Source organism: Verruconis gallopava (assembly GCF_000836295.1).
Source record: "Verruconis gallopava strain CBS 43764 unplaced genomic scaffold supercont1.22, whole genome shotgun sequence".
Taxonomy (NCBI): Eukaryota; Fungi; Ascomycota; class Dothideomycetes; order Venturiales; family Sympoventuriaceae; genus Verruconis; species Verruconis gallopava.
Window position 1 is genome coordinate 247293 of NW_015622158.1, and position 24189 is coordinate 271481.

Consider the following 24189-nt stretch of genomic DNA (forward strand, 5'->3'; position numbering starts at 1 on the left):
TGTCGTATCGGAGAATCCGGCCATGACAAATTCACGTGCGTTGAAGTGCTGCTTTATCACGTGACCAGGCGCATCGTGACAAGGTTGGCGCGAGTCTGTCCCGCGTGGATGTTTGCGGTCATGTAGTTGCACACGCGTGCTGGACAGCGCTGAAGACAAGACTTCATGGTATTCGGCTGCATTTTCTTTCTTAACAAAATCAGACCTTCACTTAAAGCCGACACTCCGTTCTAAGCAGCCGGGCATTGCATTCATCGTGATGCGTTTGGACAAAACATCCAAAAACATAGCCCATGTCAAGCAGTTCTGCATTCCGACACCATTTACCCTTTGATTCCACTACTTAACAGAAAAGATACGACAAATACGTTCCTAATACTCCCTAAATGGAGAATTATTCGACCAACAAGGAGAACATTGGTGTCTCCAGTCTCAAACGCAACTACGACGTCGCCAATCTTATCAGTCATGCCTATGATGACGACGCTTACAGTGCAAGATCATCTCTGAAAAGCCAAAGATTTGTTGTGACAGAGGACTGCAATCAGGTCCGTAGCAAAATCAGGAAGTTCCTCGAGAACAGCGGCATGAAGGTCAAGGACTTCATCGAGGCGATCGACGTCTCAGGCCCGAGCTACCATAAGTTCATGAAGCAGTACGGAAAGGAGAAGGGAATGATGAGCGAAACATACGTCAACGCGTTCCACTACTTCAAACATCGAGAGGAGCTGGGCATCCCCATGCCGAAGAAGCAGAAGGTAAGCAAGCCGCTGTCGGAGACCTCCACCAATGCCAAAGTTGGCAAGGGCAAGAAAGATCCGTCCATCCCGACCCCGATTCCGTTTCCATCGATCCAGCTCGAGGGGGAGGAAGAGGACGAGGTCGAGGTTTACGATTCGTGCGACGAGATCCGCAGGAAGATTGAAGCGCACCTGCGCAAGCCCAACGTTACGCAGGCTTCGTTCCTGCGCGACCTCCATGCCCAGTTCCACGGCCCTCAGAAGCCAAAGTCTCTTCAGGCCACGCAGCTGAACAAGTTCCGCAATTACGGAGGCCCGTTGACAGGAAACATGAGTGGGATATACTATGCTGCTTACGTGTACTTCGAGAAAGAGCGCATCGCTAACGGTCGTCCCAAGTCTCAACATCGCTTGGACATGGAGAATGCTTGGGAGCTGAAAGGAGGCGTCGACCTGACGCAGAACTTTAACAACATAGCTTACGTGTGCTCAGAAGGCCGGACCATATATATGAATAGCTTGGGTCAGGTCCGTTCCGTGCCAATCTGAACATCTCGATTTTCGTACAAGGCTACGATCTGAGTTATAATTTTCGATTCTTCCTATTCCAACCCCAATCCGAGGTGTTGGCTTTCACGATTCAGGCCAAAACCATGTCTACGTATTCTGAGTTTAGTCAGATGTAGATACATGTTCGACGGACTTGTGCGGCTTTTCGTAACTGCGTTTTAGGTTCCATTCGACATGCCACCTCGGATCAACTTTCATTTCAAATAGTTGCTCAAGAATGCAGTTTCAAAACGTTGAGATACAAGGATTTCAACCGTTCTCTGGTCATTTCTTCGACATGACGAAGCTCTTACATGTTTCGTCGAGGATTCTATCTTGCTGAAGCGTGTAAACAGACTGTCCAACGATAATGTGGAGAGACATATGCTATCTACGCAGCTGTACACTATGAATATTGTGAAATTAAATGGTTTATATTGCAGTAATGCTGGTGCATGACTGGTTTCTTTTTTTTGGGGGAGGAAGGAGGGCTTGCCTCGTTTTAATACGAGGCCCTCAGCATGGCCTCATTCAACGCATCTTCACATGTTATACATTTTCAATGATCTTTCTTCCATATCCGGGAGGCGTGTCCAAGACTAGAAGCGCGGAAAACTTTGTCTTGCAGGGTATAGCTAAGGCAAACCGAACTCCTGTTACTCGTAGGTAAGATGGCAATCAGTTGATGTCCCACAGACGCTGACAACAACCCAAGGGCGCGGATTACAATATTTCTACTGAATTCCACTATTTCGGACGGTAAAGCCTGGGCATTCGGCCCGAACCAAGTACAGGTGGTTTTGCAATTATCGATTATGTTGTAACAAGCTTTTAGCTTATCCACGTTCCATGTTACTGCTTGCTGTTGAAGGACACGCAGGATATTGCCGTAAGCTGTTTTAGATGCGTCTGAGTTTATAGACCATACCCGCCGTCTTGACCAAACTCTAAAATGCTGATACACCCTTGTAGGAGGTTACCATCCATAATCTAACGCCACTTCTCTCTACTCAACCTCCTTCTTCTCCTGCCCTCCCTTTCACTGCTGGGGTCCCTCGAACCAACGTTTTCCGTCGTGCTCGGACGGGTAAAAAACATCCCGTTTGGTTGAGAGAACATAGAAAGCCTTTGCAAAGCACTAGCAGATCTAGATCTCTGCGCGCCAGGCTCATCAGATTGAGGCTCTGCTTCTAACCCAAGATCAAACGAAGTGTCAGACGTGCGCACGAAACTGCGTCGTGAAAGAGGGCTGCGCGGTTGATTTTGGCGAGGGACAGGGAGTCTGCCGCGTGGACGGTAGTGTGTTGGTCCCTGGGCCAGGAGACTGTTTGGATTCAGTTCAGGCAGTGAAGGTGAACGCGGGAGCTGGTGATTCTCAGATGGCTTCCGGCTATTAGACGGAGGTCGAACACGCGAGTGTGTGTAGCTGTCTGTGCTCCGACGAGAATCCGGTCGTGTAGTGCGACCGTTGTAACCGGGATGTAGATCGAGAGAGTCGACGGAGTCGTGCGGGTTAGTGGATGGATTTAGCTCTCCATCCGAGCTGACTGAAGATATCCTCTCGGATTCTGACAGCTCGGCCGACTGGTCTATGGCTTTCTCAACATCTTCGTCATTTCGCAAAGTTCGGAACTTGCGCTCTTGTCCGTGACGCGGCCGTCGTTGGTTTTCAAAATGCGAGCCACCGGCCGGACGTTGAGCTTGCTGATTGAAATGATACGTGGCCGCATCTTCAGATGGTAAAAAGCTCTCGACACGTCGTGGCATGTATATTGATTGGCCTTCTGATCCTACCGTAGCCACCGAATCGACCGAGTCACGCGCGTATGCGTTAGACTGTGAATAGTGTTGACGAGGTCTCCTGGACTCTGAAATAGTAACTCCAGACTCGTTGATGTGGCGATACCATCCACTGGGTGTCCGTTCAGCCGGTGCAAAGCGGCCCGAGAGATTGTCTGATGGTATGAGAGGTATTGGCGGTGATCTCTTCTCCTTACCGCTGCGTCTACGCCTGATCTCTGCAGCTGGTTTGAAGGACTCTGGCACAACGTTGAGATCATCTCCGACCCCCTCGGCAAACTCAATTGCTTCCTGAGCTGTGGTGTTCTCGTCAGCTTTTCCTGCGTCGGCGCGTGGCCCACCCCATGTCCGCTGTCCGGCCGTGAAGATACCGTATACCATGTACATCCAGTTAAAAAAGGGGTTGATGACGAACATGACAGGGTAGAGCCAGATTTTATATCTGCCGAGCTTGGCACCGAAGTAGAACATGAGCAGCCAATTGAGGCCAAGCGAGATGGCGATGAAGCCGACGGGCAGTTGTTGAATCTTCTGCGAAGTTGTGATCAGAGAGATGACCATGATGAAAAACAACAATGCCGTGGTCCGAATCGTATTTTGTGCGAGTCGAAGCACGCAGAGAATGGTGTAGCGCTTCCAAAGACGGATGTCTGTGAGCATGCAGACTTCGTTTGTGATGAAGCCGAGAAACCATCTTCGTCGCTGCTTGAGCAAAGCCGGGAAATTCTGCACCGCTTCCGTCTTGCAGAACGCGCCTGTGTTCATCTGAATTTGATAGCGCTCCTTTGCGCCGATCATGAAGAGGTGTGTCAGCCATCTGTCCTCGCCCAAATGGCACTTGCCGTAGTCAAAAAGGTCGTCGCATTGCTCCGCTTTGTCAGCGAAGTAGTACTTCGACATCTTCCTGAAGGCTGAGAAGCGGAGGATGGTTAGAGCACCGGGTAGACAGGTGACAGCTCCGCAGCCTGATTCGACGGAGCGCTCAAAAAGCTGACCGTGAATGTATTCCATGTCCTGCAGTATGGTGATCAGGCTGTTCTTCTCGGTTGTGGACGTGATAACCCCAGTCATGGCCAGCATATTATGTTTACTTCCAGGCTTAAGTTCCATCTCGTACATAAAGTTTTGTATGCAAACTCGGTCGAGAATGCAATCGGAGTCGATGAAGAGGATGAAGAGGTTATCATTTCGTTTCAGATATTCTGTGTAAACGCGATCTATGAGCTTGAACGTTCGCTTCTGGCAACTGCGCTTGCCGCCGTGGGGAAATCGTGATACCGTGATCCGTGTACTGCGGTACACAACGTCAATGCTTTTCGGATAAGAGTCAAGGGTCAACGGTACGCCCAATTTCTCAATTGTGTTGAGATACAGTTCATCCTCTTGTTCGCCATCAAACGACAAGAACAAATGGAGACACGAGGGGGGATAGTCGCAATCGACGATCGAGTCTATCGTTCGGAGCAGTATCTCCGGCAACTCCTTATAGCATGGCATCACTATTACTACCTTCGGCGCTGTGAGCTCGTCCAGGACATGCTTGATTCTTTTCTGGCGGCCGATGTTGTGCGTGACGATTTGATAGACGCAGAACAGCCACGGCACGGTGAGCAGACCCGCAAACGTCCAAAAGGCAAACCACTGCAGGAAAGAGACCATTTGCAGGGGAAAGTACTGCGTGACCTGAGCAGGTAAGGGAAGGGTAACAACCATGATGGGAAGGAAGGTGAATCTGTTCAAAATGTCAATGAAGTATCCTGAAAGAAGAAGAACGGCTCACCTCATGGCAATGAAAAAGACGGCGTTGATAACAGCCAGGAGCTTGATGCTCCACATGTCTGCCTTTTGGTACACTTTCCAGAGACAATACAAAAATGCCGCCAGCCATAGAAACCACTCGAGCAATGCCATCAACATTACAGTGCCGACGATGGCTACGTACACAATCTGTGGGCGAGTAAGCATCTTTAAGTACGAGTGCTATGAGCTGATTGAGCGTACGTCTTTCACAGGCCATGGATCCGAGATGGAGGCAGATCGCTGTGTGGTTTGCAGCTGCCCCAGCATGATGTCGAATCAAGCATGCAAACAAATTGGAGAAGCCGCGAAGGAGGTTTCTGTGATGATCGGGAGCGGTGTATGCCTAGCACGCTCATCACGTCAATAATACTTGTAAAGATGTTGTTGATCTAACGTGCAAGCCGAGCCTGTTCCTGCACTTGAGTTAGCTCAGTACAGCCAGGAAAGAATATCATACAACCATTTCCATTCCGTCCAAATTCACTGCTCGGCTTGTGATGTCAAGAGTCCTGCCATCTGGAGTGAAAGCGCACGGAATTTGCTCGGTTTGATGTTGTCTAACCCTTGTTGTAGTCTACTGTTGAACGACAAGTGACTGAGGAAAATGATTGAGATGCTTTTGCTTTAGGGATACACAGAGTTGACAGACAGAGAAATATAAAAACCATTGAGGCAAAAGAATAGGCCGTAGGGCCACCGAACGCGCTTGTCGACAGGAGGATAAGAAAGAATGTTGTAGAACGAAGCCCTTTGTGTTACTACGCGCAACATAGAATGAGGCACTTGACGCAATGTGCAGCCGGTGGACTGATGGCAAGGGATGTCTTGACTCTGTGGTACAGATCCTGGAGTTTCGAGCTCCTAACATGTCCGCACAGAACCGCAAAGAGGCGATTCAGCGGTCACCAGCAATTGTTATTTCACAGTATTGCATCTTCATCAGGCAGAAGACACGACCGTGACGAAGGACAGTCGCTTCAACCACAAAGGACAAAAGATGTGATGGATCGAAGGAGCAAAGACTCGCGTGCTTTTAACTGAGAGCCGTCTCGGAACAATCCCGTGACACAAATTATGTTGCAGCACCATCCACCAGGATCAAGAGCAACGACATAGATCACAACAGGGACATTGAGGCAGCCAACAATCGCACGCCACACACGTTCGCATTGTCAGACTACATAATACCCACATCTCATACATGTTCGGTGTCCAAAAGCCAACGCCAACACACTCTCCATCATGTTCCCATCGGTTTCATTAAACGCCACAGACCCGATACTTACGTTAAACGCCATGTCGATGCTATATCGCGTTACGAGCACATTCATCGTAGTTTACCTCGAAGGGACACGGCCACTGATGCGCCGCCACAGACCGCCTCCTCTACCCTCCTCGGCAACCTTGCCACTCACTTCCCTCCTGGTCTTTCCCACGCTGCCCAGTCCAAGGTCGCCGTTTGCAGCAAATTCCATCACATCTACGTCGACGCCTGACCTGCTAACAACACGGGACGGGCTTGATTTAGCGACTGTGTAGCCTGTCTGTTGACCGTCGTCATAGGACTTTAACGGCTTGCGGATCACAGTGCCCGACGGCTTGATCCGTCGATCGCCCAGGGTGGCTGGCACTGCCTTGCTCCCAGAAGTTGCAGTCGAGGACGAGAGGTGGGTGTGCACGCTGCCGGCGACGCTCTTTGGAACCTTGATTGAAGGGTTGTGGTGTCTAACGCCTCGCATGGCCGCAGCCAAATCTGTGTAGAAGCGCGACTTAGGCGGCGCCTGCTCCTGTTGGCCTACTTGGGATGTTGTCGGCTCAGACTCGGAATAATGAAAGCTGCTTTGAGAGGTGATCGTGTGCGTACGCTCGTCGCATTCGGCCCCGGTGTTTTCCTTGTCGTCATGGTACCCCCGTGACAGGCGGGCAAGCGGTGAAGTTGGCTGCTGCTCGACGTGAAGGACTGGATCTGGGGTGGGAGGATTCATGCGGAGAGCCCGGCTTGGATCCAGATGAGCAAGATTGCCGGTTTCCGAGTCACTCTGGGCGACTTGTTGATACCGGCTTGAGCCTCGGGTAACCACCCCCCCTGTCGACTTACCCACAGTTCTGGACTGCGCCTGTCGGTACGGATCGAAATCGTCGGAAATATTTCCTTCCTCGTCATGATCGAGTATCTCCCAGTTCGGCTCCTCGGCTTGGTGATTTTCATCATAGATCGCGATGGGCGATGCAGGCGCTGCGGAATGGCGTTTGGCAATGCGGGGTGCATTTGGCATGGGGGAATACGTTCGGCTGTGGCCATATTCGGAGTCAGAATCCGCTCGTGAGTGCCGTGCCGAGCCGGTCTGCTGGTACACCACTCCTGGTTCCTTGTAGATGTTCGGATCAGGAATGTACCACAGTTGATTTGCTGCTGCGGTTTCCGGGTTGTGAGGAGAGTATGTGTTAGCCTGCCCATTTCGAGATGCGAAGAACGAGACTCCGGACGAGCGGTGCTTGTCCACCCCCGTAAGCTTCTCACTCGTCTGCGACATTCGCAAAGTCAAATTATCCTCGTCCGAGAGGCTAGTGTTTGATTTGCGGGCTGTAATGTCGCTGAACCTCTTCTCTTCGCCCATTAGGGCTGAGAGGTCGGAATTTTTGTATTTGTGCTTCGATTTGCTGCGGCTGGTCAGATTATCCTCCAGAGGGTTCATATCCGGCGGCAGATTTGCTATTTTTCGGAACATGACGATCAGGTACGCGCTGATGAAGAGGGATACTGCATGCAGCCCGGCTGCCACGATCGCCGTCAACCAAGTGACCTGAAAGACCGTATTGGTCGCCTGTGTTGTGTTGAGCATGGTTCGCCATCTACCTTCTGTGTCTGCGGGTGTCTCGAATTGGTTCTTCAGAAGTATGCTGGTAAATGCATAAAATGGAATCAAGCCAATATCCATCACCAAAGAGAACGCATGGTAGCTGGCTGCACTTGCTGGTGGGTGGTGAGTTGGGGCTCTGCACAGGTGCCAGACCGCGTAGGTAGAGACTGCAAGGTCAAGAGCAGGCTGAAGTCTGGAGTCAGAAAATGTCGACTGTTGAGTCGCCAGACAGATTGATACGTACCGGCAGTCTCAGGATCCAGCCTTGAGTATCTGGCGCGCCCTTGATGATCACGACACATGCTAAGACTGCCAATGCTGCAAACCATTGTAGTGTCCGCCATCCCAGCTGAATCTTCCTCGCAACTAAGATCCTCTTCTTGCTTCCAGGACTCATCAGCTTCGCGTTGACATGCTTTCCGTACGGCAGATTGTTATAGCTGTCTGGGTGTCGATTGAACTGGATCAGAGGCCCATCAGGCTTCGGGCGTGGTGGCGATGGGTTTGCGAGCGATTGCGAGTATGCTTTTGGGTTGAACGGTGCATGCGTGACCGGCTGGTACATGTATGGCTGTCGTCCACCCATCTTGACGGCGTAAAGAGTGCCTCTTACATACGTTGGTGTAGAAATGGGCGAAGTGCCTATGAGATAATGGCCTCCGCATCATGGTGGGCTGTTGACACTCGTCGCCATGGCAACGATCACGTGATTCAGCCCGTTGCAGCGGAGCATCCCGCTGTGCAGAACCAAGAGAACGTCGGCAAATCCATCGATTCGTCAGTCCAGTCATCAGAAAAAAGTAAAATTATACTTTAGAGGCTGTACGCGTCGACCTAGATATCGTACGGATTCGATCCTGGCTATGTTTAAACACGTTTAGAGGTGCACTTATATTGACAATGTTTCTTTGCCACCGCTGCGCGACCCGACTGCTGGTTTCGAACAGGTCATCGACGAGAGCCGCGGGAAAGAGAGATTTCTCAACAGCAGCGGTTTCAACGGAGCAAACAAGTGTTCTGACATCAGTCGTTTCGCGCCATCAGCTACGTTTACATCAAAGTTCAACTTCAGGATCTAAGCTTGCTCGCCTCAGTCTCGTCGGGATAAGCCGTCGGTATAGCACTCCATCGGGCTCTCACCGTCCGTTTCGTCTAGCAATCATCGGAGCGGGGCCTGCTGGCTTCTATACCGCATCGCGACTGCTAAAGCAGCATCATGGGGCCAAGATTGACATGTATGAGCGATTGCCTGTGCCATTTGGCCTGGTTCGCTACGGCGTCGCACCTGATCATCCTGAGGTAAAGAACTGTCAGGACAGGTTCGAAGAAATTGCGCAAACACCTGGTTTTGATTTCATAGGCAATGTAGAGGTTGGCCGCCAGGTCCCGTTTGAAATGTTAAGACGTCACTACGACGCGATATTGTTCACTTACGGCGCAAGCGAAGACCGGAAGCTTGGCGTTGAAGGCGAACACTTTAGAAATGTATGGAGTGCGAGGAGTTTTGTCGCCTGGTACAACGGCTTACCCGGATACTCCAACTTGGGTTTCGACCTAAAGAACGCGACCAATGCAGCCATCATCGGCCAAGGCAATGTGTCGCTTGATGTCGCACGCATTCTACTCACGCCGGTAGACTCGCTACGACGAACGGACATTCCAGAGCCAGTACTGCAGGAACTGAGCGAAAGCAATGTCCGAAAAGTTGCGGCTATTGGGCGAAGAGGGCCACTGCAGGTATGCTGCCAGCAAACGGAAGCGACATGCCAGCACTAATCGGTGGTCTAGGCCGCATTTACAATAAAGGAGATTCGTGAATTAACCGTCATTCCAGACGTTCGGTTCGAGCATGTCGATCCGTCTTTTTTCCCGTCTGACCTCAAATCACTCCCGCGCGCTAGAAGACGGATTGCAGAGCTGTTGCTTAAAGCTTCCGCAGGGTCTGCGTCGTCTGCCGAGTCAAAATCTAAATCTTTCGCTCTTGAATTTCTATGGTCTCCGATCAAATTCGTGGATCGGCCAGAAGCGCGCGAAGTTTTGGCATCGATCTCACTCCAGAAGCAAGCTTTTGCTGTCGACGCTGATCCTTACGACCCCTCAGCTACTGTCCAGGCCGTTTCGGAACAACCAAGGGCATTCTCGGCATCTTTAGCTTTTCGCTCGATAGGCTACAAGTCAATAGAGCTTCCTGGTCTTTCTGATCTTGGTATTCATTTTGACAAGCGCAGGGGAGTGATTCCAAACCGAGGTGGTCGCGTTGTACAGGAAGCCACTGGCCAACCGGGGGTGGAGTTGTCCCAAGTTTTGCCAGGCCTGTACGTTGCTGGCTGGGTGAAGCGAGGACCAACGGGCGTCATTGCGAGCACGATGGAAGATGCTTTCGCTACGGCAGATTGTATCATGCAAGACATTGACGCGGGCCGGCAGTTTCTCAATGGTGACCTCGTCAGCGAATGTGTACGAGATGGCTGGCATGGGGTTCTCCGAGAGCTACAGAGTCAATGTTTGAGTGTCAGACGAACGGATTGGAACGATTGGCGGCAAATCGATAAGGTCGAACGCGAACGAGGCGCACGGCTGGGGAAAGAGAGGGAAAAGATTACCAGTGTGGAGGATATGCTCAGGGTTCTAGACGGATAAGATCTTCATGTTATCTTAGCAATCATCAACAAAATTGCATCACTGCTAGCCACTGTGCTTCCATTTGAGCGACGCGTGCCATCACCGTATGCCTCGGGTCGAGCTGCCTGCCAACCATGCACGTATGAGCGAGTTGTGTCTCAGTCTTTGTATCCTTGGGTGCCTTGATTCTCGAGTGACAATACTTTTGCTCCGCATATGAGGTGCACGTTTGCTGTCAACCTTACAAGGACATCCCCGCATTTCAGCCGTCGAGTTTTCTTTTAAGCTTAGCGACTTTCTTTCTTGTAGGCACGTGCATCTATACTTCAACGATTTGTTCACTGAACATCTCCAACCCATAAGATAGATCTACCTCGGCTGGAGACTCATGTGGAGATGGTGGCCATCGGGATCCATGCCGTGGATCTTCCACAGTAAGGGAAGAGCGAGTTCTTGGTGTTGAACCGGGAGAGAGATCGCAGAGGGGTTTCTCCTTGCCGTCCAATGAGCAGAGTGCACTATGCTTCGTTATGCTGTTCCTTGGTTCAGCCTTGTCGGGCACCACGTTTCTGTCATCGATCTGGAGGACGTGCGACAGAACGTTGCGCCACAGCAAAAGCCCTGCTGTATCCCCAAAGTTATGTTCGTTGTTCCGAATAGTTGAGATGCGTTGCTGCCCGGAGACGTGACCGATCTCAATTTAATCGGCCTTGTGTTCACGACATGTTGTCATCTAATAGTTTCTCGGAGAAAATTCCACTCTATCTTCTTTGTCAGCGATCTCATATTCCAAATGTAGATCCAATGCGTGTATGGAGTCAAAGCTAAACCGGACGATGGCGGTCACATCTGCGAATCACGCCATGGCATTGAAATCAGGCTTAAAGACTCATTGTGATGGATTCACTGTACTCAATTTTGTTTCTGCGAGAGCCCCGAAAACGCAGCTGGGACTTGTCCGTACGTCCCAAAGAGAGTATCAGGGACATTTCTCGGCAGCAAGATTTGACAAAGAGGTCGATATTAGAGAATGCACAACATCTCGCCACTGAATTCCATCACCGTTGAGAGTCAAGAACTGCAAATGCACTTCAGCTGAAAAGGAGCTGCAGCGAACAGAGAAACTCTCGAGGCTCTTCGACGTGAGCAGTTTCTGCACGCAAGACAGAATGAATAAGAGAAAAAAAAATGGGCGGGTAGAATCAGCACAGGGCGAAGGCATGGCGACGGCGCATCTTGGGTCTCACAATTCTCTCTGCGAGCAGCGACTTGCCGGGAAACGGCCAGACGTTCCGTAACGCAGCGACTCCACTTCGATCCATCCATCCTCCATCATCGCTTACAATCACGGCCGTGGGCAGGTCGTCAGACGTCGCTGACGGTGCTACGCAGCTGCCAAACGAGAGGGTACGAGCGCGTTCCATCCACGAGTCGTCCAAGCTCGCAGACGAGATGACTTCTGGAGCGCAAACGACGGGGCGCGACTCGTGATGGAAAACGAGCGGACCGGCACTTTCAATCTCGACATACAGCTCGCTTGAGGGCTGCACGTTTGCGCGCTCAACCCTCAGGCCGCAGCAGCTGTCTTTGCGCTCCCAGCAAGTTCATGCGAGCCCTCGCACGAGCAGACGGTCGTTCTTCGCTCGTACGAAAAGGGGAAAAAGAAAAGGGTCATTGCGCAAGAACACTGTTTCCCCCCTGGCAGCGCGCTTGATATACTATTCTGCCATCCTTCTGAGCTTCTAGACGAGAAGGGCGTCTGCAGGATCATCGACGCATAGCCCCCTTCCCAAGAAAATATTCATATCCGGACGTTTCATCTCCGCCGCCCTCGTTTTGTGGGATCCTTCAGGTGACCACCTGTTCGGTCCGCCACGACCCACGACGGGGAAAGATGTCATTTCTGACGCGTGTTTGATCTCGTTCTGGGGCCGCCCTCTGGCGCATAAAATTCAACGTCTGCAAAGTCATGACTCTGGCAGCTGTCAGAAGAAAGCCACGGAGCCCGTACCCCTGCGGATTTGCACATGTATGCTGACATGGATGGCGATGCAGCCACGGCTAGGATGCGCAGTTTGCGCTGGGGAGAGGGGGGGGTGAGAGCACAGGGGAGATGTCTTCACGGCGATGTCGCGCGCTTTGGGCGGCGTACACGTCCCAGGGTGATATGCAAATTTTCATTGCATCAGGTCGATCAAATGTGCACGAGTGCATAATTCGGGCTGCCAGAACGTTTGCGGTAATCATTTGCACCCGGTGATCGAGTGAATCGTGGTGATCACGCAACTACATCGTGGGGAAATAGGAGGAAATAGGAGTAAAAGATTGTACGATGGTGGCAATCACGCTCCTCTCGTTGCTGGGGACGGTACGATGTCACGCGGGCGTCAAGTTTGTCATCCGCCTGTAAAAGCTTCAGCTGCGATGACGATATCAAAAAAAAAAAAATTACATGCAGTGAGCGGTCTAACCATACCCTGCGTACCACGAGCAGATGCGGCAGGCGTTGCAAAAAAATAACGAGAAATACCAAAAAAATAGTCTCATTGGATTAGTATTATCGTCACGATACGTATCTATACAAACTACGAGAGAGTACTTCCAATTTTCCTTCTTACGTCGTTATCCATTGCAAATGAGGCTCCAGGAGCGCTGCGTCAGATTCGGAGAAGAAGCCGTCTTTGCCGCCGGAAACCGTACCATAACCAAAATTACCAAACTCCCCCATGTTCTCGTCCAGGGAAAACGTCGTGTCATGAAATCCGAACAAGTTGTCCACGCCCGGGGTTTGCCCAGATGGCGTGAGGCCTGGCCAGAGGTTGGGCGCGAATTCGTCAGTCGCGCTGACCATTGGTGGATCCTCGCTGAGGCTCATATCGCTCGCAGGCTTGTCCTGCAGGATCGCCTGGCTCATGAACCTTTCGCGGGAGGGCTCCTCGTCGATAACGCTCAGCGGACTGATGCTGGTCCGTTGCTGCTGGCCAGACGTGGTGAGTCGTATTCCGGCCTTTGCAATCCCTGCATGCAGAAGCTGGACTGCAAGATCCGCTGCAATGTACACATCGCAGAGCTGCTCGAGAACGCGCATACTTTTGGCCAGATTTTCGATGCTCTGTTGGCGATGCGTCGGGTTGGGTGAGCCCGCCTCGATGAGCTGAACCATCGCCGCGTGCACCACGATTGTGACGCCGACCGTGAGCAGGTATCGCACACTGTTCATTGATTCCAGCTCCGTGGAGATGCGTGTGATCTGGACGCCCGAGTCCCGAGTCTTGTCCAGTGCCGATTTGGATTCCTGCGTTGTCTCTAATCGCGTGCCGTTTGCGCTGTGCGAAAGATGCGCCGGCCGGAAGAGCATGATGATTGCAGTGTGGTATAGCATCGAGAGCTGGGCGCAATGCAGCTTCATGTCGAAGTTATCCGTCTGATTTCCCTGTCTCTTGATGTTCTCATAGGAAATCTCGGGCGGAAGATCCTCAGCCCAACCTGACAGCATCGCATCGAGAGCCAGAACCTGGATCTTGTCGTCCTGCGCCTTTCGAGGAACGAGGACCATTGTAGTAGTGGTGTTGGGTCTTTCTTGACTCCCAGATCTTCGTCGCCGTATGCACGTCGTTGAGTATTGAGTTTCGAGAATACGGCCGATGATGGTGCAAAGTTTGCAGCATTCCACAGATACCATAGCTATGCGTTCGCGCTGAGCAACGTCCATCTTCAAGAAGTCTGTGTTAGCTGAAGCACTACCTTCATACACATCGAAATCAGCAATGGAAAGTGGCGGAACGTGAGACTCGTTCAACTGGATCTTCGCTGCCCGTCGCATGGCTAACGCAACTAGTCGATCACGCATGAACAACGACCACCAGACTCTCTTGCGAAGATGCTTCTCCGAGGTCGACATCTCGAGCGTATCAGGGTCTTGATTGAGGCCGATCGTCTGCGCCAGGGCGACAGCAACAGTAATCCAGTGCCAGATGTCCTTCTGGTCGTCAGCACTATCGTGCCAATACGTCATCAAGACTAGAGCTTGGATCAGGACAAGCCGATCATCTTCATACTCAAAGTCGTAAAGGAGCTAGCCAAGTGTTAGCGTTGAAAAGTCCTAACCTATGGTTGCCTCTGTCTCACCTTGCAGCGGTTGAAAAAATGCTTTCGGGCGTCTTTGCGGCTGTTGAAACCAGCACTCCGTAAGATGGCGAGGTCAGCGAAGCCTGCACCAGCGAACATCATGGCTTGAAACAGCAGCAGACTGATCTTGTCTGTGGCCCCGTTGCCGCCCGACATCGTCCGCACGACGTTGTCCAAACTTATGACGGGCGACCAGGGATACACCCAGCGTATGAAACACTTGAGCAACTCGTTTCTAAAGGCACTGTCATGCACAGACAGAGCTCCCTTCCTGGCCAAGAACTCGGCGTCGTCTGGATTGATACGCTCTGGGAGGGGCTTGACCCATTGAGGTAGTACCGGAGGAAGCAAGTTGGCTGGACTTGATCGCAGCTCAGGAAGTCCGGCCGCCAGTGACATTTGGGCATCAGCCGACCCATGACTTATTGGGGGAGAGGCAGTATGTGCCGCCCGCCCGAACGCGGTCTCCATGAACTGGTACTGCTGCTCCGGGAAAGACTCGATACTGACGTTGGAGGTGCGATTGTATGCGGGAAATGCGGCTCGATGCATCATCGGCGGAACATGCTGTGGTGATCCATTGAGGTTTCTTTTCTGCATTTGGCCAAGGTTGTGGCCATGATTGTGGGTGTGGCCATGGTTGTGGTTGCTGTGGAAGCCAGAGAAATACGTGCCCTCGACGCCGTCTGAGGGTCCATGATCAGAAAAAAGCAGAATGGCTTCGGCGTTACCGCGCGAAACTCCTCTGTGTTTGTGCCCATGTCAGAGAATTGGTTGCAAAAGGCCTGGAGCTAACATACAGTCGTCTTTTGCCGATGGAAATCGTGCACTGGACGTCGTCTAAGCGGCAATTTGTGCATGGAGGCCCATTTTCCAGCACATTGCATCGAACCTTCCTCGCGCGGCAGGCCTGGCACGCTGTCGACGCTCTTCTTTTGATCGGCTTCTCCTGGCCATCCTCTCCCGCAGCTTGCGTTGAAGTACGCTTTTTGTTAGTCATCTTGTCGGCTGGTGGACTGACACCAGGCATTTGGCAGGGTGGTCAAGAGGTACAAGTCGGGGAAGACAAACACTGCTCTTGGGGTAGAAGACGGCGAACGGTCAAGAGAAGAGGGTTGGTTGGAGTGACGGTCTGGATTCGCAGCCAATGGAGGGGACGTCGGTTGTTATGAGGGCAGAGCAAGGTAGCAGGAGAAGCAAGGCTGGCTGATCCGACCAAAAGCCAACGGACGTGTGTGTACGGCGCATAAAGCACAGGCGTCACATGCATACCTGGTCGTTCGTCGCCAGGCCCACACATCCAGGACCGAGCGCTGTGGAGATGATTCCATGCGAACGTTGGCTGGAGCAGTGCGGTAATTGCGGGGTGAAGGCCTTGACGTGGAGCGAACGGTCGGGGAGAAGGCATCCTTCGCCGTAGACGTGAATCAGGGTAGCTGGCGGGCTGCCACGCGCAAGGAATAATGCACATTGAGATCCATGTTGCGCCGCCTCGGCATGCCCCCGGCATGAGGCATGGGGGGACGAGATGTCAGCCAGGTCGAGTCAACGACGACGGGGTACGTATCTCTCGCGTGCAGCAGATCCAAATTACGTGAGGGCTAGAGAACGGAGTTGCATTCGACTGATGAAACAATAGCGTCTAGATCTACTGGCACTGCGACATGCAAGTCGAAGCTGTGCACTGAAACAAAGTGATATTCTCATCGCCTTGCAGAGTCCCTTCGGGACAGGTTGCATGTATCCGCACGACGAGCGGCGCCGTCCGCGCCTGCTCAGTTTCGACGGCCAACGCACGGCCACGCACTGGTCGCGAGGCCCGAGTCGGCTGGCTGGGACGACGTCGGGGACGTGGTGGAGCAGAGCGCAGGAAGGAAACGGGGTTGCGAGCGGGAGGATGTTGTGTTGGAGTCGAGAGTGAGGAAACGCCACAGAACATCGATGCACGCTACGCCTGAGCAAACCAGTGGCGGCCTGGGCAGCGCCACGCGGGGCGGCCGCTGCGGCCTCAGGCGCCCGGCCGCCAAGCCCCATCCATCAATCAGTGCAGCAGCTTCGACTTCAGACGGCCAAAGAAGCCTCCTCCTGAATGCTCCCCGGTCTTGTCCTTCTCCTCGCCTTTCTGCAGCGTGCCGATGAAGATCTCGTCCCTAAATCTGTCGATCGTGCTGAACTTGTGGTTCTTCAGAAACTGCTTGGTCGCGTCGCCGCCCGCGACCTTCCTGAACACCTTCTCGCCTCCGGGATGCTCGTGCTGGTACACCGTAATGTCGAAAACCTGGCCGTTGACGATGATCCACAGGTCGTCCTCCGTGTTGTGCTCGCCCACCTCTCCCGGCGTGATCAGTCGAGTGTCAGCCCCTTCCACCATTGACGAATGCCGTTGCGTGGCTACGCGAATTGCGCGGAAGTCTGGCGTCTGGTGACAGTAAGGTCGGACCCTTGAAATCCCGCCAAAAACAAGCTTTGTATCCTCTGGCTTGGGGAATGTCCAACGAAAGACTGTGGAATAAGCACTTCGCCGCGTGGATGAAATGCCCACCTTTGCATTATATACACTGCCCTGCCCTGGCACATGACATCTCCCTTTCGGGTTCTACCTCGGGAGGTGGCAGAATTTCCAGATACGTACTGCAAAATGAAGCCATTTTACTGGAAAGATTAGAAGATGAAAGAGATCCACGCACAAATACGATCGTTTCAAGATCTGAAGAGATCCAAACGATACTGCTCTTCCGATTTGGGAAATGTGAAGAAATGCACGTTGGTTATGGTCTTCGATATGCACTATTATTCACATTCTTCGGGACTAATCAAAGGGAGTGTAACTAGTTGGAGTCTTCGCTACTACTACTACTGCTGCTGCTTCTGCGGCACATTAAAAGCTATAAGAGCATGCGTCAATCTGGCTTTCTTCTTGTCTTTCCCCCTTCCCTCCCACCTCTCGCTCACAGCCACTATCCACGTCTTCAATTGGGTTGTACTTTTGTATCACTGTTACATATTACTTAAGAATGTGGCAAGAAGATACCGAGTAGAGAAGAGAGCAATGATGAGATTCCACTAATCAGGGGACCAAGTTGGTTCAGGAGCTGGAAACGGTTAGCAAATGGATGCATTAGAGAGAAAAGACATTTCGAGTCTACTTACTGGTGCAACGTCGTTCAGAAGGTTGACGAGAATGTCGGTGTTGTTTGGCGTCAACAATCTATTGGCCTGGAGGATCAAGTTCTTTGCAGCGGGCTCAGCTTGGTCATCCAAAAGGTCGGCAGCGTGAGTGACAATGCTGTGGATATCGTTGATCGTTTCCGCGTTTAAGAGTGATAGGACGGCTTGGATAATCGGACCCAAATCGGAGATGAGACCGGTGATGCTGCTCAGGATATCCTGTCGCTCCTCCAGTGATCGTGACATCAAGTTATTGAGCAAAGGCGCCAGGTCATCAACAGATGGAGCTGCAGCCGCGTTGGCGATGGGAAGTGCCTCAGGAGCTGGGGCTGGAACTGGTAGGGCATTTGGTGAGCGAACCGCAAGATCCGCCGCTTCCGCCTTTGCGGAAGGTGCTGCGAATGCAGTTGCGGACAGCAGAGCTGTAGCGAAGAATGAGAAACGCATGATAGCTGAGGCGAAAGGCACGATAGTGTGTGCTGCAACGAATGACTGATCCTGGCGTCCAGAGAAGATGCGTTCGCAAAGCGGTTCCTGAAGCTTCTGAGGAATCAGATTCACCCGTGATGGTATTAGGAGCTTTATACTCTTCTTCACAACATCTAGACGAATCTTACAAGCCGTTGGTCTTGGACGAATCATGGCTCGGCTACGGATAAGTTCACAAAGTAAGTGCCTTTCATTAGAACTCTGTTGATCAGCTCTTCCAGCCCTTTGCCGTAGGCTCACCGTACCTAAGATGATGCCCTCAAGTGTCCACGGAGTCAATTGGAAGTCCAGTCTCGCTTTTCGAGGGCATAGCTAGGTGTGAGCACAAAGCGAGTGTATAGCGAGAGCATGTTGGTTGCTGCGTCGAGATCAGAGTCTGGGATTCTCCAAGTTTGGGCAAAGGGCTTAAGCTTGGCAATTCCCCGAAAAGCCACGATCCCAAAGTTCCCCGTCGAGGATCCGTCGTGTCGGCAATCCTTACCGAACCAGCTCGGCATGCACCTTGCAGGGCAGTCCAGATTGGGAAATTTAAGCTCGGGAATCGACCTCTTCGTCCGGCTAGTGGCCTGTCAACAGGCAGTCCTGCAATTCACCAGGGAGTGCAGCTCACGTGGTGAGCTACATTAGTGCCAAACCTTAAGTCAGCCATGATGTAATGGGTATTCGTCTCTGTTGTCGTGCATGACCATAAACCCCAACATCCTTGGGAGGGCAGAACGGATATTGCCAGAGCAGTCGGTTGAGCCCTTTGAGGAAATAATTAGGAAGGGCTCTTTGCTAAGCTCAACCGAAGGCGAGCGAAGAGAGGAAATCAAGCAGAGGTCATAAAATGATGGCAATCTTTCGTGAAGAAGATGAGGGCACGTACAGGTCTTGGACGCTCGCTCTTTCACGCTGGAAGACTATTACTCACTTAGCACTTCGCTCGTTCCCGGAAATTGAGACAAACCACTATGAAATTCTCCGCTTTCTTGATTCTAGCCTCGCTGCTTGGCGGCTCTGGCGTAGTTGTTGCGCAAACAACAACACCGCTCGCAACTGACCTCGCGGGTCTAGTTGGTCAGCTGTAAGCACGATTTCACGCTCGTATACACATATCTGACAGTTACTGTCTTAGCAACTCTCTCACGGCAGCTTTGGGGCTTACGGGGTCTCTCCCTTTGCCAACCGGCTCGGTCGTGAATCCATTTACTCAGCTCGGTCTCCCATCTGCGCCTTCCGGAGTTCTCCAAGAGCTTTTGACCGGTGTGCCTGCTTCCGTCTACGCAGATCTCGCAAATCCTACCTCACGCTCGAGTCTTCAGTCCGAGTTCAAGGCTGGTCACACGCCAGCCTGGTACTCTAGCCTGCCGCCTGATGCCAAGAGCTACATACAGGCCGTCCAGACGCAGCTCGCAACAATGTCGATCAATACGGGAGCCCTGTCATCCATCAGCCTTGCCTTGAACACAGCAAAGATCACGGGAACTGGAGCGTCTGCCACGCAGACTGGCACCGCGACTGGATCCGAATCGAGTCACACCGTCAAAGGCTCAGGGTCGACCATCTCCGTGTCCCTTACTGCGGCCTTGGTTGGGATGGCACTTTTTACCATTATCTTGCTGTAAAATCTCAAGCGGGATGCATTCATCTGGCAGCTGCGCATTGCTTAGAGGATAGCGCCCGTTCTTGATTCGGTCGTGCGTCGAAGAATGGGGGCTGGTGAGGTGTTGTCCAAAGTTTCGCAGTTGGGCATGTAATGAGAAGTCTGTACATGCGGTAGAGTAGTCTCTGAAAAATAAATAATGTAAAATTATACGATTACGCTGGTAAGTAGTTCTTCTGGGGACACTCAGGTATCAATATTGATCATATTTGAGCAAACTCAAGGCGTCAATGCATGTGATATGCTGTACATATGAAGTGACTATATGGTATCTGCAGAGATGATGAGGGAATCTATCGGCAATAGTACAAAAGTGCATTCTGAGTCATCAACTCACGGCCGTCTCTCATGTCATGCATAGCGTTTCATTGCCACTTGCCGCCCTGTGTCTTCTTCATCCGCTTCCTCATATCCTTGAGGTAGAATCGCACGGGATAATGTCGGATAAACTTTGGTAATGCTGGGTAGACAGCCTTGCTGCTCATCATGAGCGTCTTGTAAGCCTTGGGACTTCGCTTCAGGCCGTACTCCTGCCTCATACGAGGCGTGAGCCATTCTGCAGTGAAGACGCGAATAATCGGAAGAGTTGTTCGAACCCACAGGGGGCCGTGCTTGTTGTAGCAGAGATCGTTGCAGACGTTCTTCGCATTTTGGTTGATCTCAAGCGTCTCAAGCATGTGGTTCCAGTACTCCCAGAACGCTGCCCGGCTCTTCGGCCACTTGTCGGCAGGAACGCGAAGAGACGTCGCGATGATGGAGTATTCGCGGTAGATCTTGTCTGCCTCCTTCTCGCTTTGCTTGCCGAAGAATTTCTCGTGGATCTCGGTGGCGGCGCCGTACAACGTTGCCGCAACCCACAGCTGGAGGTCTGGGTCGTCAGCGGAATAGTCCGGGCCTTTCACGACGGAATGTGCCTTGTGAACCCAATCGACAATCGTCTTCTTTTCTTCGGGCGTCCCGTACATCATGCAGTATACAAATGTCATCGTGGTTCGCAGGCGATCCGTTGGTCTGTAAGCGAAGTTGGAGTGCTCGTCAACACCCTTGGCAACGCCTGGGTACGCCATTTGCAAAAGCACCGCATAGGCACCCCCTGCAAGTAAAATCAATTCCGAAGCAATCTTCTTCATCGACTTTGGATCAAAGTCTGAAGAAAAAAGCTCGTCCTGAGTAACGGCATAAGGGAGTCGTTTCTCGGACATAACTCCGGTACTGGTCCCCGTCGCGGCAACGTTTGTCATTTTGAGCCAAGCCTATCAGAAAAGACACTCGAGGAAATGGATAGCTCCTTGCTATTGTTTCGTTGGAAAATTCTGGGACAGATCAGAAGAGCTGCACGTTATAAGAACGAGTATTGATCTATCTAGAATATATAACTTCAAGCACGAGAAGTTCCGCAAGTTCATGCTCTGTGTATCTCGCCACATTCTACCACGCCGAATGTGCATCTCGGCTGTGGCCGAGAATCTGGTAACAGACACTTCTGATCCTCTCTCGGTGTTTTCGCTTAGTGTTCCAGTTTCGTCATTTTTGGGTGGTTAACCGAGAACCCTTGTCGAGGCTCTTTACCTGACACGAAGCGGCATAACTGAAGGGAACGTGCACGTGTGCTTCATCAGGCACACATGAAAATGAGATGAGATACTCTCGTGCCGAATTAGCGATAATGCGGAGGTGCACGGGCGGGGACTCCACATCAAATCGCGTGGGCATGTCAATGCTGTTCCTGGTAACTGAATGGCGATCAATCTTGCGTCCCATGCGTATACAAGCGAGCAGTGGGGACTGGCTGACTTTTAGATGAACGATGTGACGCCCTGTAAGCCGGAAATTACGGTATTCTTGAAACATAGATCGAGTCCATCTCTTTGCTCACAACTTTCTTGAAACGATATGGACTACGACAAGATCGAGAAGCAGCCTTCGCTGCCCGTTGTGGACCTTTCAGAGAAGGACTATGGATACGAAAAGCCCAAGCACTTCTCACAACACGTCGCTGCAGGATGGCCCAACGAGCTGCCTCCAGACACATATAAACCGGAGACTTCGAGAACGGACCATATCGAGGACGTTAACACGAGACAGAGTTCAATTGTAGAATATCCACCAGAAGTTCCACTCACTCGGAAGCAAAAGACGGTAAAGCACCTCAGGAGATACTGGATCTGTTATGTCCTTCTGGGTATTGTCGCCCTGGCAGTGGGACTTCCAATTTTGTAGGTTACGGCTTCATTCTAGCAGCCCATCTATGGCCTGATGGATTCGCAGGAACTAATGGTATTAGCTTCCTCGTAATTCTACCAGCCATTGCGCAAAGATTGGTCGACTCGGCCAGTTTACCAATCTCGTCTTCCAAGCTCATGAAGCCAACACCAGACACAATCACCGTGTCTTTAGTAGCCTCGTTGAAGGTACCGCTCGGACTGACAGTACACCTCGATCCGACGGATTTGCATCTGTACAGACCAGAAACTCACCCATTCACCCCGTACGTGACAGTTCGTTTACCGGCCCAGAAGTTGCATGGCAATACAACAATCACTCTAGAGAACCAGACGGTTCAGATCCAGAATTTAACAGAGTTCCAAGCGTTCCTGACCACCGCCGTCTATGCGGAAGAATTCATTTTGTCTGCGCGAGGCTCGACAACGGCGCACTTGGGTGCGTTAAAAGTGCCTCTAACTCTAGATAAAGGCATAAAGCTGAAAGGTATTGGTGACTTGTCCCATAATTTCACCTCAAGACTAATATTCTTTCAGGTCTCAACCAGTTGAAGGGCTTCAGCATCCTCGCTGCGCAGGCTCTAGTCACTCCAGAAGCAGACGGTACCAACTTCAAGGGAACAGCAAATTTGCCCAACCCATCTCTTGTTGGATTTGAACTTGTAGGCCTTCTATCTATATGATTGAGAACAATAGTTAATAGATGAACAGGGAAACGAGGTCCTGGATCTCATGATTCCAAACGGTCTTGTTGTTGGCCAAGGCACAATTATAAATGCAACCATCGCTCCTGGAAATAACACGGTCGATTTCTCCGGAATTGTCGACTACAATACCTTGTTCTCCAACATTCAATCGATCATAAACGCTGAAGCTGATGCGTTGGCCAGAGGAAATCTTGCTTTGAATGCTAGAGGTAACTCGACAGTCTACGACGGAACTCACATCATGTACTATGAGAATATTCTAAACAACATGACTCTTGGAACCGAAGTTCCCGTCACTCAGTTCATAGTCGGTACAGTGGGTGGACTGTTGAACTCGAGTTCCGCGACTCTGGGAGACCTTGTAGACCTGATTCAAGGAAATGGTATTACAGGGTTCCTGGGCCTGTTGTCAAGCGTCTTTACTCCAACCACATAGATACCCGAAAGAAGGAAAAAAAAAATTTTTCCATCTTGTATTGACGTTTCCGGGATGTTCAGGAAGGGAAGGGGGAAATCAGCTTTCGGCGCCGTAGGCGCGGACCGGCTTCATGTAGTAATGTTTCAGTGCGCGAGCGAGAGCACCTCATGACTGATGCACTGATAAATAGCAAGGCATTAATCGATATCCAATCAATGAAGTTAAATTTGAAGACGGGTCCAGAACGAAGGAAATATCATCGCGTCGAGCGGCTCTTCGGATCCGTTCGGTCGGAGCGCGGCTTAGAATCATGCGTCAAGTGGTCATCGACTCGACTCGACTTGACTTGCTGTTTCGAGAACACATGTATTTCACCCTTGCAATTTTTCCCCGGCCAGAGCGTAGTCCTGAGATTGGTAATGGCGTAATCATATTCGCTCCAAGCTTGACATTCATCCCCCGAACCATGCTGTAGTCGTGACCTTGCTCTTAGCCGGATAACGTCTCACCTGACGGGATACCTTCTGCTCAGGGAAATTGCCGAAGCAAAATTTTCTTCACGATACGTACCGAGATCATGTTGTGGCGTGCAGTCAGTAAGCAGTCAGCAGACGCTGAGTGTGGAATCAACTTCGGGCTGACTTGGTACCATCGGTCCGGGCGACGGCAGTAACCGATCATGATGAACGGCTGACGAACAAAAATCCACAGTAAACCGCACGATCGAAACCAAGGTACATCTGATCAGATACTCAGGCTTTCCCTCGGCCACTCCCACCTTCTTTCTTTTGTTCACCTCCATTGCCACGTCTTCGTTTTGCGAGGTCTTCCTTCTCTCTCTCTCTCTCTCTCTCTCTCTCTCTCTCTCTCTCTCTCTTCTTCGTCTTCTTTTTTTTTCAGTTTTTTGACTGGAAGTTCTTGGGGGAAGATAACAGCTGCACTAATTCTGTTCGTAATATCTGATACTGATATCCAGAATGGATTTGCTCTTGTTTTACCATCTGCGTTCTGACTTGGCCGGATCAATGCATCCAAGACTT

General features: G+C 51.4%; 10 protein-coding genes across 10 annotated transcripts; 4 read left to right on the plus strand and 6 right to left on the minus strand.

The window, feature by feature from the left end:
* Positions 1-131: 131 nt before the first annotated feature.
* PV09_06411 (uncharacterized protein) lies at positions 132-1739 on the plus strand. The gene has a single exon (XM_016360048.1). The coding sequence runs from the start codon at positions 387-389 to the stop codon at positions 1287-1289; it is 903 nt and encodes a 300-aa protein (XP_016212130.1). The 5' UTR covers positions 132-386; the 3' UTR covers positions 1290-1739.
* Positions 1740-2279: 540 nt separating this feature from the next.
* On the minus strand, positions 2280-5156 carry PV09_06412 (uncharacterized protein; the record flags this gene model as incomplete). Its single annotated transcript, XM_016360049.1, has 3 exons — positions 2280-4821; positions 4870-5036; positions 5091-5156. The coding sequence occupies 3 exons, from the start codon at positions 5154-5156 to the stop codon at positions 2280-2282; spliced, it is 2775 nt and encodes a 924-aa protein (XP_016212131.1).
* Positions 5157-5931: 775 nt separating this feature from the next.
* On the minus strand, positions 5932-8377 carry PV09_06413 (uncharacterized protein). Its single transcript, XM_016360050.1, has 2 exons — positions 7995-8377; positions 5932-7936 (listed from the first exon to the last, which is right to left on the minus strand). Exons 1-2 carry the CDS (start codon positions 8334-8336, stop codon positions 6227-6229), a joined length of 2052 nt encoding a protein of 683 aa, XP_016212132.1. The 5' UTR covers positions 8337-8377; the 3' UTR covers positions 5932-6226.
* A 158-nt stretch (positions 8378-8535) lies between these two features.
* On the plus strand, positions 8536-10453 carry PV09_06414 (uncharacterized protein). The gene is made up of 2 exons (XM_016360051.1): positions 8536-9487; positions 9539-10453. Exons 1-2 carry the CDS (start codon positions 8651-8653, stop codon positions 10388-10390), a joined length of 1689 nt encoding a protein of 562 aa, XP_016212133.1. The 5' UTR covers positions 8536-8650; the 3' UTR covers positions 10391-10453.
* Positions 10454-12986: 2533 nt separating this feature from the next.
* Positions 12987-15530, minus strand: PV09_06415 (uncharacterized protein; the record flags this gene model as incomplete). Its single annotated transcript, XM_016360052.1, has 3 exons — positions 12987-14447; positions 14501-15245; positions 15301-15530. The coding sequence occupies 3 exons, from the start codon at positions 15528-15530 to the stop codon at positions 12987-12989; spliced, it is 2436 nt and encodes an 811-aa protein (XP_016212134.1).
* Positions 15531-16541: 1011 nt separating this feature from the next.
* Positions 16542-16918, minus strand: PV09_06416 (uncharacterized protein; the record flags this gene model as incomplete). Its single annotated transcript, XM_016360053.1, has 1 exon — positions 16542-16918. Exon 1 carries the CDS (start codon positions 16869-16871, stop codon positions 16542-16544), a length of 330 nt encoding a protein of 109 aa, XP_016212135.1. The 5' UTR covers positions 16872-16918.
* A 516-nt stretch (positions 16919-17434) lies between these two features.
* PV09_06417 (uncharacterized protein) lies at positions 17435-18596 on the minus strand. Its single transcript, XM_016360054.1, has 2 exons — positions 17651-18596; positions 17435-17592 (listed from the first exon to the last, which is right to left on the minus strand). Exons 1-2 carry the CDS (start codon positions 18308-18310, stop codon positions 17509-17511), a joined length of 744 nt encoding a protein of 247 aa, XP_016212136.1. The 5' UTR covers positions 18311-18596; the 3' UTR covers positions 17435-17508.
* Positions 18597-18850: 254 nt separating this feature from the next.
* PV09_06418 (uncharacterized protein) lies at positions 18851-19993 on the plus strand. The gene is made up of 2 exons (XM_016360055.1): positions 18851-19223; positions 19275-19993. The coding sequence occupies exons 1-2, from the start codon at positions 19111-19113 to the stop codon at positions 19762-19764; spliced, it is 603 nt and encodes a 200-aa protein (XP_016212137.1). The 5' UTR covers positions 18851-19110; the 3' UTR covers positions 19765-19993.
* Positions 19994-20034: 41 nt separating this feature from the next.
* PV09_06419 (uncharacterized protein) lies at positions 20035-21043 on the minus strand (the record flags this gene model as incomplete). Its single annotated transcript, XM_016360056.1, has 1 exon — positions 20035-21043. The coding sequence occupies one exon, from the start codon at positions 21041-21043 to the stop codon at positions 20168-20170; it is 876 nt and encodes a 291-aa protein (XP_016212138.1). The 3' UTR covers positions 20035-20167.
* Positions 21044-21540: 497 nt separating this feature from the next.
* PV09_06420 (uncharacterized protein) lies at positions 21541-23167 on the plus strand (the record flags this gene model as incomplete). Its single annotated transcript, XM_016360057.1, has 4 exons — positions 21541-22018; positions 22087-22511; positions 22562-22686; positions 22736-23167. Exons 1-4 carry the CDS (start codon positions 21696-21698, stop codon positions 23165-23167), a joined length of 1305 nt encoding a protein of 434 aa, XP_016212139.1. The 5' UTR covers positions 21541-21695.
* Between the last annotated feature and the right edge of the window lie 1022 nt (positions 23168-24189).